This window comes from Mustelus asterias, chromosome 24 (genome assembly GCF_964213995.1).
Source record: "Mustelus asterias chromosome 24, sMusAst1.hap1.1, whole genome shotgun sequence".
NCBI classification, from domain to species: Eukaryota; Metazoa; Chordata; class Chondrichthyes; order Carcharhiniformes; family Triakidae; genus Mustelus; species Mustelus asterias.
The window spans coordinates 8,390,279-8,409,428 of NC_135824.1; the positions used below are offsets into that span (position 1 = coordinate 8,390,279).

Sequence of the window (19,150 nt, forward strand, 5' to 3'; positions counted from 1 at the left end):
CACAACCCTATCGACATATCCTTCTCTTCCTTTCATCCTGTCACTATCAGCTTTCCCTGAAACGTATGCCTATTATTCACCATGGCTGCTGTAAGAAGTAGCAGGTTTATTGAGATTTATTTCATTTTACAGGGTTACTGTCTCAAAATGGTGGCACCTACCAGCTGTGGGAGTACCTCTTTACAACAAGACCTGGGATTGGTTGGATTTATGGAACATCTTCCATTACTGGAGTAATCCTGCTGCTTCTGATCATTTTGATGTTCATCTGTTCGAGTCCATTTGTTCGCAGGAGCGGACACTTTGAGGTACAAGAAACTGCAGTCAGCGTTCTTTAGAGTTCGGTTTAATAATCAGGAGCAATAATTTGGTTTTTGATTTTTTTTGGGTACCTTTTGGTACTTTAATTCTGATCAAAAAAGGCAATTCAAAGTAAGTTCGATCATGGTCCCCAATTGAGGCATGAACCAGATCCAAGCTGAGAACACAAGACATTGCATTCCATCTTGGGCTTGACCAAAGAAGATCCAAGCTGACAGGATGAGGCATTGCACCCCCCTCCCGGGCTTGATCTAATGCTTCATCTCAGCCAAAAGGCCGAGATGGCTTTGAAAAAAATTGCATCAGGTAAAGCCTCGGTTTAACCTCATTGGCTACCCTGATCTTTTACTCTACCCTAGCTTAAGCAAATCACCATCGCAGGCGTCAGCACCCCCAGTGCAATGGGCTGGCCTGTCCCCCTGCTTGATCATGGTTTCACCCATGCCAGTAATGTCAGACCATTGGAGTGAGCGAGTCAATTTAAGATGGGAAGGAGAGGGCTGTTTGACTCACGGTTCCCCATTACATTACGGTCATTATTACTGTCCAAGTGCTTTGTTCCCACTCTCTTCCACTGTGTCACATTTTGGAGTGGAAGCAAAGGGCCCAGTGCGAACTCCACTCTTCTGTTCAGTCACTTTCCTGTATCATGGGGCTCTAACAATCACATTCTTCTCCTTGGACTAAAACAATAACAGATAACAGATAATGAGGGCAACTAATGAGGGCACCTTGTCGGTGGCACAGTGGTTAACACTGCTGCCTCACAGCTCCAGGAACCTGGTTCGATTCCTGGCTTGGATCACTGTCTGTGCGGAGTCTGCACATTCCGCCAATGTCTGCGTGGGTTTCCTCCGAGTGCTCCGGTTTCCTCCCACAGTCTGAAAGATGTGCTGGTTAGGTGAATTGACCATGCTAAATTCTCCCTTAGTGTACCCGAACAGGCGTTGGAGTGTGGTGACTAAGGGATTCTCACAGTAACTTCATTACAGTGTTAATATAAACCTACTTGTGGCACTAATAAATAAGCTTTAATCCAGACAACACTTATTACCTGTCAGTGAATTGCAAGGGAATAAATGAGGGCAAGTTATTTGCTGTGGCAGATAAACACCCACACTGAAGAGATGCTTGCAGTCTTTCTGTATCTCTGTAAATCTCCTCCTTTCATCCCAAAGTCTAGACTTTGCACCCCTGGTGCTGCTTGGTTTCACTACTCAGTCCCTGAATTCATAGAATCATAGAATCCAAACAGCGCAGAGGAGGCAATTCGGCCCATCAAGCCTGAACCGACAACAATCCCACCCTATCCCTGCAACCTCACATATTTACCCTGCTAATCCCCCTGACACTAAGGGGCAATTTAGTGTGGCCAATCAACCTAAATTATGGCCGGAATTCTCCCATCCCACCCGCCACTGGAATGCTAGTGGGCGGGAGGCAGACCAAGTAAAGGTCCATTGAAGTCAGGTGGGAATCTTGGGACTTCAGATGAGTATGGCTGGAGAATCCCACCCTATATATTGACTTTGGACACCTGCTGGTGATATACTCACTTTCTCTCTGCCTATCAGATTGTCATGATGTGGAGATGCCGGCGTTGGACTGGGGTAAACACAGTAAGAGTTTTAACAACACCAGGTTAAAGTCCAACAGGTTTATTTGGTAGCAAATGCCGTTAGCTTTCGGAGCCCTGCTCCTTCGTCAGATGGAGTGGATATCCTGATGGAGAATTTAGCATGGCCAATGCACCTAATCAGTCTTTGGACTGTGGGAGGAAACCAGAGCACCTGGAGGAAACCCACCCAGACATGGGGAGAATGTGCAGACTGCACAGACAGTGACCCAAGCCGGAAATCGAACCCGGGTCCCTGGCATTGTGAGGCAGCAATGCTGAGATATTGCGGAATAATCTGAGCACTAAACAGTTTTTACAGAGTCCGATTCCACTGGATTACTGCCTCTAGTAAAGGCGTTTACATATTTACTGTGATTTACAGGTTTCGATCAGTATTCACAAACCAGTATACATTTTCTGTATGACCTGCTGGTAGCCATGACATTGACTGGAGATTCCTTGATGCCAAATTGGGTTCTATTGTTTGAACTTCCGAAGTTGCTAACCCCATCCCAAATCCTTCTGTTCCAGGTGTTTTATTGGACCCACTTTAGCTATATTTGGGTCTGGGCTCTGTTAATCCTTCATGGTCCCAACTTCTGGAAGTGGTTTGTGGCCGCAGGATTCTTGTTCCTTATGGAAAAAATAGTCGGAATCGCAGTTTCGCGAATTGGTGGGACTCAGGTCGTGGAGGTCAACTTGCTGCCGTCTAAGGTGAGTGATACTGCAGTGCGCGTTCACACTGTGACTGAATGAGTGTACAGACCGATAGATAGCAGGTCCTTCCTTCAAATGGACTGGGAGACCAATGCTCCTTGATTTTCAAGAGCAAAACACTGCAGGTGCTGGAAATCTGAAATAAAAACAAAAAGAAAATGCCGGAAATAGTCTGCAAGTGACAAAAGGTCATCCCAGTTTGAAATATTAACTCCGTTTCTCTCTGCAGAAGCTTCTTGATTTATCTCATACTTGCTACTCTTTTCAACCTGGGGCAATGGGACCTGAAGGTGCATTTAGGTTCTCACTAAAGAAGGGTTGCCTGTTCTTTCCTGCTGTTGAAGTCAATATGGAAAAGTGGCTTAAAATTAATTTTATGGGACTAATATTTAAATTTCTCTGCCATTACTGGCCAATTCTTCTCATGGAGCCTTCAAATGGATCCCTCCATGATCGAGGGTTGTTCCATTTGAGGAAGGTAGCAAAAAGAATTTTCTATATATTGGGGCGGCACAGTGGCACAGTGGTTAGCACTGCTGCCTCACAGCGCCAGGGACCTGAGTTCAATTCCAACCTCAGGTGACTATCTGTGTGGAGTTTGCACATTCTCCCCGTGTCTGCATGGGTTTCCTCTCACAGCCCAAAGATGTGTGGATTAGGTGGATTGGCCGTGGTAAATTGCCCCTTTAGTGTCAGGTGGATTAGCAGGGTAAATACGTGGGGTTACAGGGATGGGGCCTGGGTGGGATTGTGGTTGGTGCAGACTCGTTGGGCCAAATGGCATCTTCTGCACTGTAGGGATTCTATGATTCTATGATATACGAAGCAGAGTCAATGGGCTGAATGGCCTACTTTTGCTCCTATGTCTTAAGATCCTATAGTCAGACTGTCTATAGTAGAAACTCATATGAGGAATGGTTGAGGACCCTGGGTCTGTACTCATTAGAATTTAGAAGGATGAGGGGGGGATCTTATTGAAGCTTACAGGATACTGCGAGGCCTGAATTGGGTGAACGTGGAGAGGATGTTTCCACTAGTAGGAAAAACTAGAACCAGAGGGCACAACCTCAGGCAAAGGGACGATCCTGTAAAACAGAGATGAGGAGGAATTTCTTCTGCCAGAGAGTGATGAACCTGTGGAACTCTTTGCCGCAGAAGGCTGTGGAGGCCAGGTCATTGAGTGTCTTTAAGACAGAGATAGATAGGTTCTTGATTAATAAGGAGTTCAGGGGTTATGGGAAAAAGGCAGGAGAATGGGGTTGAGAAAAATATCAGCCATGAGTGAATGGCAGAGCGGACTCGATGGGCCAAGTGGCCTAATTCTGCTCCTATGTCTTGTGGTTTGATGGTCTTAATCCAGCCAGCGTTATTTTAAGGTGGGGGCAGGAGATTCTGAGAGCTGAGGAAAGATTTCTTTCACCCAGAGGGTGATGGGAGTCTGGGATGCATTGCCTGGGAGGGTAATAGAGGGGAGAAACCTCACAATCTTTAAAAAGTACGTGGGTGAGTACTTGAAATGTCATAACATTCACGGCTCTGGGCCAAGTGCTGGAAAGTGGGATGAGTGTAGATTTAGTATAGTCTTGTCGGTGCAGACTCGATGGGCCTCTTCTGTCGAGTATGGCTATACGGGCGCCGTTCATGCCCCGTTGCTGCTGCTGCAAGCGAGGGGGGAGAATTTACCCTGTTAATCCCCCTAAGCTGCACACCTTTGGACACTAATGGGCAATTCAGCATGGCCAATCGACCTAATCTGCACATCTTTGGAGTGTGGAAAACTAGAGCACCCGGAGGAAACCCACGCAGACACGGAGAGAACGTGCAAACTCCACACAGTCACCCAAGGCCAGAATTGAACCTGGGCCCCTGGTGCTGTGAGGCAGCAGCATTAACCACTGTGCCACCGTGCCGCCCTTATAGATTTCCATCTGCTTTTCATTTGGAAGAAAGATGTTGCATTTGCCCTGCTATCTGTTCATGTTCTTCCTTCGTGTTGATAGACTTCATCCCACTCTTTTCTCCGTTGGCTTGCAGCTGGCCCTTTAAGCGGCCGCAGATGCCCCAGACTTGCCCTAGCAGTTGACTTTCCTGTCCCAATCTCTGCTGAGGGACCACTGAGAGTCAGAGGGAAAAGAATCCAAATTAGGCCACCCACAGGAGATACACTGGAGTCAGTGGCAGAAGGTTGGGGAGGGGGAGAATAACCAATCTCACCATGTTAGCCCAGTGTGATGCCAAAGAAGATATCAGTTCCTGGGGCTGGATTATCAACTTTGCCAGGGCCACGGTCAAAGGCAGGTAGGCGTGGAATTCCGTGCCACTGGTCATCATTCCAATTCCTCAGCCGTATCTCGTCCTTGGGCCATTTCCCCTGAGACATGATGTGGGGAGCAGCAGGCTGCAACAGTGGATAGGCCTAGAGGCCTGACAGAGAGCAGCAGCAACCACAAGCCATTCAGTGGACAGGTTCTCCCTCCACAATTGTGGCCCAGTCACAAAAACCATTCTGAATTTCAAGTTTGATAAAGTTGGAGAAAGCTTGCCTCCATTTTGGAGCGCCCCCTCCCTCACTAACCCACCATGGCATCCACTGCTGCTTCTAAGCTGGAAGGCCTCTGATTTGCCTTCCAGTTTCTAGAGCCTGCCTGTTGTCCATAATTGGACAATTAGCCTGTCCTCTGGCCATTAGTTGGTCCCTCTGGGGAAAGTCACTTTCTCTTCCCCCCCCCCCCCCCCGGCAGTGCGGGTTTCAGAGCCCCATTTAAATCTGACAGTAGGGTTCAGAAGCCCACAGGGAAAATCCCATGTGAAGTTTTCAATCAATTGCGTCAAATAGACACTAGAACCAATTGACATCCGTATATGAAATTGTATGAAAATATCTTTCTTAATATTCAGGTTACCCATCTAGTTATCAAGCGATTGCCATTCTTTCACTATAAACCAGGAGATTATGTGTACGTCAACATCCCAGCAATAGCCAAGTACGAGTGGCATCCATTTACAATCAGCAGTGCTCCAGAGCAGCAAGGTATGATGGGAGTAATGTTAAGCCGTCTGTTGTATCGGTGGGTCAAGGGTGGGTGTCAATACAGTAGAGAAGGCATCAAGATGACCCAAGTGACATTTCCAAAGTTTTGAAGAGAGCTGACAAAAGTTGATCAAAGATGTGCAGGTTAGGTGGATTGGCCATGCTAAATTGCCACTTAGTGTCAGGGAGATTAGCAGGGTAAATGCGTGGGGTTACGGAGATAGGGCCAGGATGGGATTGTTGTCAGTGCAGGCTTGATGGGCTGAATGGCCTTCATCTGCACTGTAGGGTATTCGATGATTCCATGAACTTGATCACTGTGATAAAGAGTTCAAATACCAGGGGATGCAAAAGAAATAATTTAAGAGTAGGAATATATGATGGGTGGAAGTTCTTTAAAGCATGATAGACTGAAATAAATTTCCAGGAAAGGATAATTTGTGGGTTCAAGATACAATTGGGTTTGTTGTTGAAGAGATAAGATTGAAGGATCAAAAGAGGAAGAGTTAAACTGAACTGACCTGTTAAAAGGACCATATGCACATTCCTGTTTCTGAAAAGCACCCTGCTCCAATTTGCACCTTATGCACTCACAGCGCCAGGGATCTGAGTTCAATTCCAACCTTGGCTGACTGTCTGTGTGGGGTTTGCACGTTCTCCCCGTGTTTGACTGGGTTTCCTCCAAAGATGAGCAGGTTAGTAGATTGACCATACTAAACTGCCCTTAGTGTCAGGGGGATTAGCAGGGTGAGTACTTGGTGTTATGGTGATAGGGACTGGGTGGAATTGTTGGTGCAGGCTCACTGGCCTCCTTCGGCACTGTAAGGATCTATGATTATTCTCCTATCTTCTACTCAACCCATTAAAACATAATACTGGCGCGTGCCAGTGGATGGAGTAAAACTTTTTTAAATGATTGTTCTCTAACTATGATCCCATGAACAAGTTTTAAGTTTATTTTAAAGTTTATTTTATTAGTGTCACAATTAGGCTTACATTAACACTGCAAAGAAGTTACTGTGAAAATCCCCTGACTCTAACCAACTCTATGAATACTTTAATAAGATTAAACACATTTAATTCACTCTGATTATTTCATAATGAGTTACAGAAAATGCTTCATCATTTATATATTAATAGAACTATCATCAACTTCAAATGGTAAAAACAAAAGAAATATTTACGCTTTGGACACAGAGGGAGCGCACGGCTCTCACAGTCAGTGTTGTGAGCGATCAGCACACACCTCACTTCACTCGCCCTTGCTTTATGTGCGAATCGTTTCAGTCAGAGTAGTAGGAAAAAAATTACATGGACAGAAATCAGCAGAATGTGACAACCCCTGCACCTGGGCAATGGCCAACAAAATGTCTCCTGGGCCACGCTCAGAACCCAGGTGGGCTGCAGGTTGCCCATCAATGTTTCTTCAGAAGGAACTCTTCAAATGCAAACAATAAAAATATAACAAAACATACTCCAACTTATAAATCAAAGAAAGGGTTTAATAAAGAAACTTCATTACTCCAAACCTGGGGCCTCGCCCTCGGCCACTCCCCTCAATTCCCAACAGGTTCGTATTTATAGCGAGTCAGCTGACCATCACATCATTCTGTAATTGGTTCCATGGTTTACTGGATCAGCTGACCCTTACAGCTTGTTACCATTGGTCGCATTACATCCAATACAAAGTTGTCACCGGTTACATTCTAACAACCACTGCCGTGAAGCTTCAGGACGTGACCTTACCGGCCGTCCACGCCCCCTTCCCGCTGCAGCGAAGGATTTGGCACCCAGCCAAATCTCTGTTCACTGTAGTGGGACCAAAAAATCCACCAGTGTGAACAGCAGAAAGATTCCGGCCTTCGTTTTTATACTAAATATTGAGAAAGGGGAAAGGAGATCTGATCGAGGTATATAAAATTTTAAAAGGGATTGATAGAGTAAATGGAGACCAAATGTTTCCCCGTGTGGGGCAATCTAGAACAAGAGGTCACAGGTCTAGGTTGAGAGACGATAGATTTAAAACTGAGATGAAGCGGAACTACTTCTAGCAGAGGGTGGTAAATTTGTGGAACTTGCTGTCCCATAGCGCGGTAGATCTGAATCATTATTGAATGGTATCAAGAAGGAGATAGGTATATTTCTAATAAAAATAAGGGAAAGAGGGATATGGGAACGGGTGGAGAGGTGGATTTGAGACCAGGGAGAGATCAGCCATGATCTGATTGAATGGCGGAGCAGACTCGAAGGGCTGAATTGCCTACTTCTGCTCCAAATTCCTGTGGTGAGTTTGTGACAGTTCATTCACTGGACTCTGAATCATGTGCAAAGAGTGACATCTGGTGGCACATCTTTGCGACCGTTTATTGAATCGTCCCTGTTTACAGAAAGAAGAAAGATGTTAGTGATGTTTACACTTGTTTTAATCTGCAGACACTCTCTGGCTTCATATCAGGTCCCTGGGCCAATGGACCAACCAACTCTATGAATACTTCCGACAACCGGAGCTACTGGCAAATGAACCAAAGCGGCTGACAATAAACCTGAGGAACAAGAAACACCAGATGAGTGCTCAGGTCCGCCCTCCTGTTTTTGCTGCTTTTGTCAGTGAACTTGCTCCTCGCTATATATATATATTAAACCCTGGTTTTATAACTGAAGTGATAACAGGTTGATTCTATTTCCCAAGGTTGACGATTTGTTCATGATTGATGTAACCACTTCCCATATTGTGTGGGATTTTATGGCATCGCTCGTCCCGCTTGTGGTCAACAGACCTTCCCATGCTCCGCCCCTCGCCCATTCCATAGCGGGCGGGAGGGTAAAACTTTGTCAATTGACTCTGACCTGGTCAACTTCGTGCTGGGATTTAAGCTTGGCGAACCCATAAAACCATAGAATAGAATCATAGAATCCCTACAGTACAGAAGGATGCACCAACTCTTCAACAGCGCATCTTCTTACCCAGGCCCTCTCCCCCACCCTATCCCCACAACTCTACACAATCATCCTACTAATCCATCTAACCTGCACACCTTTGGACACTAAGGGGCAATTTAGCATGGCCAATCCACCTAACCCGCGCATCTTTGGACTGTGGGAGGAAACCGGAGCATCTGGAGGAAAGCCACGCAGATATGGGGAGATCATACAAACTACACACAGTTACCCAAGCTGGAATTGAACCCGGGTCCTTGGTGCTGTGAGGCAGAGGTGCCATTGTGCCACCATATCATGGCTGCTACCATTAACCTTGCATTGGACTAAACTGAAACTTTCCAGGATAACTATTCCAAATCTAATGGGTCACAAAACCTGTACCTATCAATTATTGCATTTATTAACTCTTACCTCGGTGTATAGCAGTCTTGTGGCAGAGTGGATTAGCGTCCCTACCTCTGAGCCAGAAGGTCCAGGTTTGAGTCCCGCCCCAGAACTTGATGGCCAAGGAAGGTGCGTTCATAATGCGACCAAACAGGTTGAGAGTCAACCTGCAAAATCCTTCCAAACACGCCAATGGCAGGCGGTAAGCTCAGGAGAGACTCATGGTCAGCCAGGCTAGGTGTGGAGTGGCACCCCTCAAGCTATAAGCCTCTGGTGATAGGTTAGTCACCTGTTCTGGGGACAGATGAAAGTCTGCTTTGCGCACCACTGGGTGTGGGAATCCAGGGTTTATCAATATTATACATGGAGCAAATGGTCTGCGATCCTACAGGAATGTACATTGACTGATTCGAACATCATCATTTCCCCTGTCTCTGCCTTTCCAATGTCCTTCCGACCTCAGAATATTTGGGAAAATAATCCCAGAGGAAAAATGTCCTGATTTTACAAACAATGCAAAGCCAAGTGTCACTGCTATTCAGTATTGTTCCTATCAAGTTAGATGGTAATTTCCTGTTGCTATATCTTCTGCTGAATATGATTCTGTTCTGATTTTCGGAAATCGATTGTTCGGGTCTGCCATCTGTAATGCCCGAGGGATAGCCCAAGAGAGCCACAAATGACATGAAGTTGCCACGGTCTCCCATGTGTTCCTAGGCAACAACAGATTGAGGAATTGTGATGTGGAGTGACAAATTGTTTGAGCTTCAGACTTATTGGGGGCTAGCTCTTGACTATGTGTAAATAGCGAGTGGGCAGCCTTTTTTACATTGACTTCAATGGAAATAAAAAATTGAGAGAGACCCATTTTGCATCAAGTACAGATATACCCCATGTTCTATATCGTCATCCAAAGACACAGTCTGTACCTGGTAACTGGAACTTGATGGTTTGAGTTATAAGGAGAGGCTGGATAGACTGGGACTTTTTTCTCTGGAGCGTAGGAGGCTGAGGGGTGATCTTATAGAGGTCTATAAAATAATGAGGGGCACAGATCAGCTAGATGGTCAATACCTTTTCCCAAAGGTAGGGGAGTCTAAAACTTGAGGGCATAGGTTTAAGGTGAAGGGGGAGAGATACAAAAGGGTCCAGAGGGGCAATTGTTTTCACACAGAGGGTGGTGAGTGTCTGGAACAAGCTGCCGGAGGTAGTAGTAGAGGCGGGTACAATTTTGTCTTTTAAAAAGTGTTTAGACAGTTACATGGGTAAGATGGGTATAGAGGGATATGGGCCAAATGCGGGCAATTGGGACTAGTTTAGGGGTTAAAAAAGGGGGCGGCATGGACAAGTTGGGCCGAAGGGCCTGTTTCCATGCTGTAAACCTCTATGACTCTATGATTCTAACATGTAATGAACACTACACTTGGCATATTTATCATTTGCCCTCCTTACAGTTACTTTTCATTCCTTCCTAGACTGCTTAGTTAAGGCTCTTTTCCTGTTTTTTGCTGTCTTTAGGAGCATCTTCGTAACTTGGCTGCCTCGAATGATTCAGTGGCGACCAGCAAGGAGGACATAGTGGAGCTGACATTGTATAAATCCCACATGAGCTGTCAGAATGAGTCCTTTGACGATAACATCAAACTGGTTGGTCTAGATGGTCCTCCGCTCAGGGAGGTATGAAGCATTCCTGGCTATAGAGGAATATGTCAATGGGGTTAGATGATATTAGGGTGAAGGGTTGGTGGGTGCCCATGTATGGAACTAATATGGACATGGAGCCTGAGGTGCCGAGTGACTGGTTTCTGCGTTGTACATTATCTGTAATCAATAATGTGGAAAATCCAAGTTATAGAATTATTGTTACTGCTCTTCTCTAATAACTCCACAATGTGCCAAGGTATTCTTAAAGAATTAATGGGAACCTGAGGAACAACTTTTTTACTCAGAGGGGTTATGTATGTGGACTGAGCTGCCGGAGGAAGTGGTTGAGGCAGGGACATTGACAACATTTAAAAGGCATGTGGACAGATACATGGATGGGAAAGGTTTAGAGGGATATGGGCCAAATGCAGGCAAATGGGGTTAGCTTAGATGGACTTTTTGGTCGGCATGGACCAGTTTGGGCCGAAGGGCCTTTCTCCGTGCCGTAGATTCTATGATTCAATGAATAATAAATATGCAGATAAAGGGTGGATTTTTCTCGAAGGGCAAGGACATGTATTTTTTAAGCTATTTCATTGGCTGTGAGGCATTTTTGTGACAACTAATGGACATGCGAAGAATTATACAAATACGAGTCTTTCTTTACCAAAAGAGTAAAGTGAAGGGTAGGTCGTGCCTCACAAACTTTATTGAGTTCTTTGAGAAGGTGACCAAAGAGGTGGATGAGGGTAAAGCGGTTGATGCGCTGTATATGGATTTCAGCAAAGCATTTGATAAGGTTCCCCATGGTAAGCTTTTGCAGAAAATACGGACACATGGGATTGAGGGTGATTTAGTGGTTTGGATCAGGAATTGGCTAGCTGTAAGAAAACAAAGGGTGGAGGTTGATGGGAAATATTCATCCTGGAGTTCAGTTACTAGTGGTATACCGCAAGGATCTGTTTTGGGGCCACTGCTGTTTGTCATTTTTATTAATGACTTGGATGAGGGCGTGGAAGGATGGATTAGTAAATTTGCGGATAACACTAAAGTCGGTGGAGTTGTAGACAGTGCGGAGGGAAGTGGCAGGTTACAGAGGGACATAGATAAGCTGCAGAGCTGGGCTGAGAGGTGGCAAATGGAGTTTAATGCGGAAAAGTGTGAGGTGACTCACTTTGGAAGGAGTAACAGGAATACAGAGTACTGGGCTAATGGTAAGATACTTGGTAGTGTGGATGAACAGAGGGATCTGGGTGTCCATGTGCATAGATCCCTGAAAGTTGGCACCCAGGTTGATAGGGTTGTTAAGAAGGCGTACGGTGTGTTAGCTTTTATTGGTAGAGGGATTGAGTTCCGGAGCCAGGAGGTCATGCTGCAACTGTACAAAACTCTGGTGCGGCCGCATTTGGAGTATTGCGTACAGTTCTGGTCGCCGTATTATAGGAAAGATGTGGAAGTGTTGGAAAGGGTGCAGAGGAGATTTACCAGGATGTTGCCTGGTATGGTGGGAAAATCGTATGAGGAAAGGCTGAGGGGCTTGAGGTTGTTTTCGTTGGAGAGAAGAAGGTTAAGAGGTGACTTAATAGAGGCATACAAGATGGTCAGAGGATTAGAGAGGGTGGATAGTGAGAGCCTTTTTCCTCGGATGGTGTTGGCTAGCACGAGGGGACATAGCTTTAAATTGAGGGGTGAGAGATATAGGACAGATGTTAGAGGTAGGTTCTTTACTCAGAGAGTAGTAAGGGCGTGGAATGCCCTGCCTGCAGCAGTGGTGGACTCGTCAATGTTGAGAGCGTTCAAGTGGTTATTGGATAAACATATGGATGATATTGGAATAGTGTAGATTAGAGGGGTTTTAGATTGGTACCACTGGTCGGCGCAACATCGAGGGCCGAAGGGCCTGTACTGCGCTGTAATGTTCTATGTTCTATGGGTGTTCAGTATACTTCTGCCTGATATTAAACTCATGTCCTGTCCACCACATTGGAGGTTTGACGTACTGTCTGGAAAACGGGCACTGGAATGACCCCATTTCTAGGTCAAAGTATATTTGTAAGAATGTTTGTTCCATTGAATGTTTTGCCAGCAATTAAGACCACCTTTCGGGCGCAATCTTACAATCCCATCCTGTCCAACTTGCGTTGAGACAAGGTGGTAAGATCGGGCAGGAGGCGAAAATCGAGAAACACGCCTTGGTTCTCGCCTCTCCCGATCGTACCGGCACTGTTTTGCCACTGAAAGCCAATTTAAATATTAAATATTGGTGGTGGCGACGTCCGTGGGGTAGGTGGGCTGTGGGAGAAAGGCAAGGGTGGGGGGTGCAATCGGTGTACACTGGGAGATTGGGGCACCTGCGCAATGGCGTCCATAAAGCTCAGCAGTCGGTTTCCCCGGCGAGCTCAAGCCTCCCGCCATTGCTGGCGAGAATCGCATCTTGGCACTTTTTTGCAGTAAGTGCCATAAGATTACATTTTCAAACTCACCTGAGAAAGTGAGTCTGAAATGCTCCCATTTTCTCGCTCATTCAGCATTTAGAATTTATTCGGAAAATTCCACCCTCATCTTGAAATAAATATTTTAAAACTTATTACAAGTTTATTTATTAGTCACAAGTAGGCTTACATTAACACTGCAATGAAGTTACTGTGAAAATCCCCTAGTCGCCACACTCCGGCGCCTGTTCGGGGACACTGAGGGAGAATTTAGCATGGCCAATGCACCTAACCAGCACGTCTTTCAGACTGTGGGAGGAAACCGGAGTACCCGGAGGAAACCCACGCAGACATGGGGAGAATGTGCAAACTCCCCACAGACAGTGACCCAAACCGGGAATCGAAGCTGGGTCCCTGACGCTGTGAGGCAGCAGTGCTAACCACTGTGCCACCGTGCCGCCCCTAGAATGTTGGCTGCTTTAGTGAATGTCCCACTTGCAGCCCATTATTTGAATGACTGAAGTTTCTTGGCAGCTTTACTTATTAATCAACTAGCAGCACCTTGTTAGACAGCAGTTCGCTGGGACACTGCAGTGATTTAAGTATTTTCAAATGAAAAAGATGAAGAAAACCCACAGATGATGGACACACCTGAGGCTGGAGCCTGAGCCCCCGCCAGGGCTAGGAATGAAGATGGACAGGAGGTTAAGATATTGAGTTGGCCTGCATGCCAGTTTCTCTGTGCCATCTCGCCTCCAGGCCATATACCGAGAGGCAGGATGAAGGGTTGGCAGGATGACACTGAATACAGAAGTTGGGACCTCTTGTTGAAGTTGTACAAGACATTGGAATACTGTGTACAGTTCTGGTCACCCTATTATAAAAAGGATATTATTAAACTGGAAAGAGTGCTTAAAAGATTTACTAGGATGCTACCGGGACTTGATGGTTTGAGTTATAAGGAGAGGCTGGATAGACTGGGAATTTTTTCTCTGGAGCGTAGAAGGCGGAGGGATGATCTTATAGAGGTCTATAAAATATTGAGGGGCATAGATCAGCTGGACAGCAATATCTTTTCCCAAAGGTAGGGGAGTCTAAAACTAGAGGGCATAGTTTTAAGGTGAGAGGGTAGAGATACAAAAGGGTCCAGAGGGGCAGTTTTTTCACACAAAGGGTGGTGAATGTCTGGAACAAGCTGCCAGAGCTAGGAGTAGAGGCGGGTACAATTTTGTCTTTTAAAAAGCATTTGGACAGTTACATGGGTAAGATGGGTATAGAGGGATATGGGCCAAATGCGGGCAATTGGGATTAGCTTAGGGGTTAAAATGAAAGGGCGACATGGACAAGTTGGGCCGAAGGGCCTGTTTCCATGCTGTAAACCTCTATGACCCGGTTGTGCATGACCCAGTAGCCAATTTAACTCATTAACAGCCATGTTAGACAAATTGAAAGAGACAGGCTGGGATTTCCAAGGTTCACTGAGGCGATGGGGGTCAGTAGGCAGACTGAGGAGGCCTGTGTTTCAGGTAAGCCTGGAAGCCATTCTGTGAACTGTGGTGCAAGTTGTCCTGTAGAAGGGCAACCCACCCCCATCAACAGTCCCCCCCCCATCCCCCCTTCCCACCTCCTCAGTGGTGGCCTGACTGCAAAGACTATTACTTGTGGTCCAATTCAAAAACATTGGAGAGACAGAGCCTCCATTTTGAAGTGCCCTGGCTCTCACCTCTCACGGTATCCTGCTAGCTATGCTTCTTTCAAGCTAGATGGTCCATGATTCACTTTGAGAGGCTATCCAATGGATGGTTGGCAAACCTGGCCTCTGGCCATTAAGTGGCCAGACCAGGACAATCGTGTGTGAGTGACGATTCCCCAGACTTCCGTCTCTCATGTTCAAGTTAACATTTCAAGGAGGAGGACACGTCAAGGTTCGGAATGGGACCCTCCAACGCTGTCAGGCTGGAGGAACACTTTGGTGGGGCTGGAGAAAATCAAAATGGGAGGAATGGAACAGTAAGGAGGAGGAGGGTGGAATAACCCTGTCAAAACAACTCTCGACAACTGTGCAGTGACCCCTGCACAGAGTTAGTGATTGGCTCAGGGAAGAGTCAGGTTAACAGTTGCGATGACACTGTGCCTTTCATGTTTCTTGTGGGGGGTATGTTTAAAGTTCAGCTGTTTTGAATGGTGCCAATTTGTCTGGGTACCAGGCAGCTCACATGCTGAGAATGCAGGCTAATGATTGATTTTAGCTCAGGATGTGCTTGTTTTAATCTGAATTCATGTATTTGTGTTTATTTGGTTTTTCCCCTGGGGTTTCAGAGTAGGTTGATTGACAAAGTCATGTACTTAAGGGGAGGAGCTAAGCTCATGGGGAAAAGCAGGTAGTTACTGCTGGGTTCTGAAAGAAGCAAGAGGTGTCTCTCTCTCTCTCTGTAGAGGCTGCTGTTTTGGAGCTATCAGAAGACAGGTGTCTCTCTGTCTCTCTCTCTCTCTAAAGGTGTTAGGAAGGTCTAGGACTGTTAACAAGTACAAGCACCTAAGCCTGTGTTGTTTGCTAACTGATTTTGAAGAGGGGTTTTAAGTCTGTAAAAGGAATATCGCTTCATTTGGAACTAATAGAGATAGGTTAGCAGTTAAGAATTTTACCTTGTCGTGTTTAAATATTTCAATTGATAAAAGTTAAGCTAATTCATTCGTTGTAGTTAAACTGTATTGTTAAAATAAAGTTTGTATTGATTAAAGTTTCCAAGTGAGTCAATAATATCACACCAGGAGTGGAACATCTTAGTGTCACAGTCATAGAGGTTATAGCATGGAAACAGGTCCTTCAGCCCAACTTGTCCATGCTGCCCAGTTTTTACCACCAAGCTAGTCCCAATTGCCCGCATTTGGCCCACAACTTTCTGTACCAATCTTACCCATGTAACCGTCTAAATGGTTTTTAAAAGACAAAATTGTACCCACCTCTACTACTGCCTCTGGCAGCTTGTTCCAGACACTCACCATCCTCTGAGTGAAAAAAATTGCTCCCCTGGACCCTTTTGTATTTCTCTCCTCCCACCTTAAACCTATGCCCTCTAGTTTTAGACTCCCCTACCTTTGAGACTTTATCCTCAGACTAATGCCAAAACAAAAACTAGTCAGGCCTCATCACATACTTTGGGGTTTCTGATCCGTACTTTAACACTATGACAACCCTCATGGCCAGAATCTCTTTTCCTTTCGTTCTGGAGACTTTGCCAAGGCAACATTTACTGCCCGTGACTGAGGAGGTGGAGGTGAACCTTCACCTTGAACGCCATCAACCAATGGTGTTTAGTTGGGGATTCTGGGCTTTTGATCCAGCAGTGATGAAGGAAGGGCAATATATAGCCAAGGCAGCATGGTATGCGACTTGGAGGGAAACTTGAAGGTGATGGTAATCCCTAGACATGGCTGCTTGTTCTTGGAGATTGCAGGGCTGAATCATAGAAAGAAATCATAGAAACCCTACAGTGCAGAAACAGGCCATTCGGCCCATTGAGTCTGCACCAACCACAATCCCACCCAGGCCCTGCTCCCATATCCCTACACATTTACCCGCTAATCCCTCGAACCTACGCATCTCAGGACACTAAGGGGCAATTTTAGCATGGCCAATCATCCTAACCCGCACATCTTTGGACTGTGGGAGGAAACCGGAGCACCCGGAGGAAACCCACGCAGACACGAGGAGAATGTGCAAACTCCACGCAGACAGTGACCCAAGCCGGGAATCAAACCCAGATCCCTGGAGCTGTGAAGCAGCAGTGCTAACCACTGTGCTACCGTGCCGCCCCGCTAGGAGGTGTTGAAGTTTGTTTAGCCTCAGTGAATCTGGACAGTGCATGAATTCACTTAAATCTCTCAGAATTTATTTTGGGCAAAGTCAGCAGGGAAAGGGATTTAGAAACGGAAAGAGATTTAGGGAATGGAATGAGGTTGCTGGGGATGGGTGGCAGGGAAACATATTGTAGCTTAGCAACCCTAATGTTGGAGACGTCACAACATGGGCAGAAGAATGTCGCATGATGGCATCTGGACTCGGACTTGGTCAGCACGGTGGCACAGTTGTTAGCATTGCTGCCTCACAGTGCCAGGGATCCGGGTTTGATTCCGGCCTCGGGTGACTGTGTGGAGTTTGCACATTTTCCCTGCGTCTACGTGAGTTTTCTCCAGGTGCTCCGGTTTCCTCCCATCCTCCGGGGCTGAGGGGGCCTCAGTTCAACCGGAGAGATGGGGAGAAGCTGGGATTGTTCCCCTCGGAGCAGAGAAGGTTAAGGGGGAGATTGAATCGAGGCGTTCAGAATCACGAGGGGGAAGGAGGTGGTTTGGATGGAGTGAATGAGGAGCAAGTGTTTCCAGTGACAGGAGGCTCGGTAACCAGACAGGACACAGATTGAAGAGAATCGGGAAAAGAACCAGAGGGGGGGAGATGAGGAGAATTTTAGTTTTGACACACAACCAGTTGTTGTGAGCTGGAAGGCGCTGCCTGAAAGGGCGGTGGAAGCAGATTCAATAGGAACTTTCAAAAGGGGCAATTGGAGAAGTACTGGAAGGGGGAAAATTTGCAGGGATAACGGGAGAGAGAGTGTGGGGGCTAATTGGAGAGATGTGCAGGTTAGGCAGATTGTCCATGCTAAATTGCCCTTTAATGTCCAAAGATATGTAGGTTAGGGGGGATTAGCCATGGTAAATGTGTGGGGTTACAGAGATAGGGTGGAGGGGAGAGTCTAGGTAGGATGCTGTTTGGGGCTAAAGGGATCTAGGGATATGGGGGGAAGGTGGAATAAGGATACTGATTTTCATGATCAGCCATGATCCAAATGAATGGTGGAGCAGGCTCGGAAGGCCGAATGACCTACTCCTGCTTCTAGTTTCTATGTTTCCATGACTCATCCGCCCTCTAAATGCCTGCTTTTCTCTTTTTTTCAGTTATTGTTGCAAGTTGCTAATGATATAAATAAGTAGAAAAGAAAACATTAATTAATCTGGAACGTGGAGATGCCAAAGGCTGCCGAGATGCTTATTTGAAGATTTGTTAAATTTATCAGCCTTGTGGCAAAGTAACTTTATCTCCAACTGCACACTGTTCCTGCCTGGATTGACACCATGAACTGCTTTCATGCCTGCATATTAATTATCATTCTTTATCTCCAGCGCATTTTTAATTAAGTTATCTCCCCTCGCTTTGTTGTTAGAGCATTGCACGCCATTCCTTTCTGCGCCTGTCATCTTGGAGTTATCCACAAGGTGATGCTCAAGACCAGCCTTGAGATGACCTGCAGAGCGAAGAAAGAATTTACATTTATATAGCATCTTTCATAGCCTCCGGACATCCAAAAGTGTTCTACAGCCATTAAGATGCTTTTTTTTGCTGTCGTACAGAGAATGTGGCAGAAAATTTGTGCACCGCAAACTCCAACAAACAGCCAAGTGATAATCATCAGATCATCTGCTTTGGTGTTGTCCCCTGAGAGATAAATATCGGCCAGGACATCTGGAAGAGTTTCCCTGCTCTTCTTCATGTTAAAAAAAAATCATTCATGGGACAAGGGCATCGCTGGCTTGACCAGCATTTATTGCCCATCCCTAATTGCCCTTGAGAAGGTGGTGGCAAGCCGCCTTCTTGAACCGCTGTAGTCCCTGTGGTGTAGGTACACTCACAGTGCTACTTGGGAGGATTTTGACTCAGTGACCGTGAAAGAACGGCGATATATTTCCGAGTAAGGATGATGAGTGGCTTGGAGGGGACCTGGTGTTCCCAGGTATCTGCTGCCCTCATCCTTCTAAGTGGGAGAGGTCACGGGTTTGGAAGGTGCTGTTGAAAGAGCCTTGGTGAGTCGCTACAGAACATCCTGTAGATGGTACACACTGCTGCCTCTGTGCGGATGGGATACCAATCTAGTGGGCTACTTACTCCTGGATGGTGTCAAATGTCTTGAGTGTTGTTGGAGCTGCACTCATCCAGGCAAATGGAGAGTGTTTCATCACACACGGCATGGTGGCACAGTCCTCCGGGTGCTCCGGTTTCCTCCCACAGTC

The 19,150-nt window shown here is 46.2% G+C and overlaps 1 protein-coding gene across 1 annotated transcript in view; it reads left to right on the top strand.

Moving 5' to 3' along the window:
* Positions 1–19,150, top strand: part of nox5 (NADPH oxidase, EF-hand calcium binding domain 5) — a 71,349-nt gene that overhangs the window by 20,009 nt on the left and 32,190 nt on the right. The window contains exons 7-11 of the mRNA XM_078241245.1: positions 133–308; positions 2,471–2,653; positions 5,555–5,687; positions 8,121–8,263; positions 10,530–10,688. Of these exons, the coding sequence (XP_078097371.1) occupies positions 133–308; positions 2,471–2,653; positions 5,555–5,687; positions 8,121–8,263; positions 10,530–10,688 (794 nt within the window). The remainder of the gene's footprint in view (positions 1–132; positions 309–2,470; positions 2,654–5,554; positions 5,688–8,120; positions 8,264–10,529; positions 10,689–19,150) is intronic.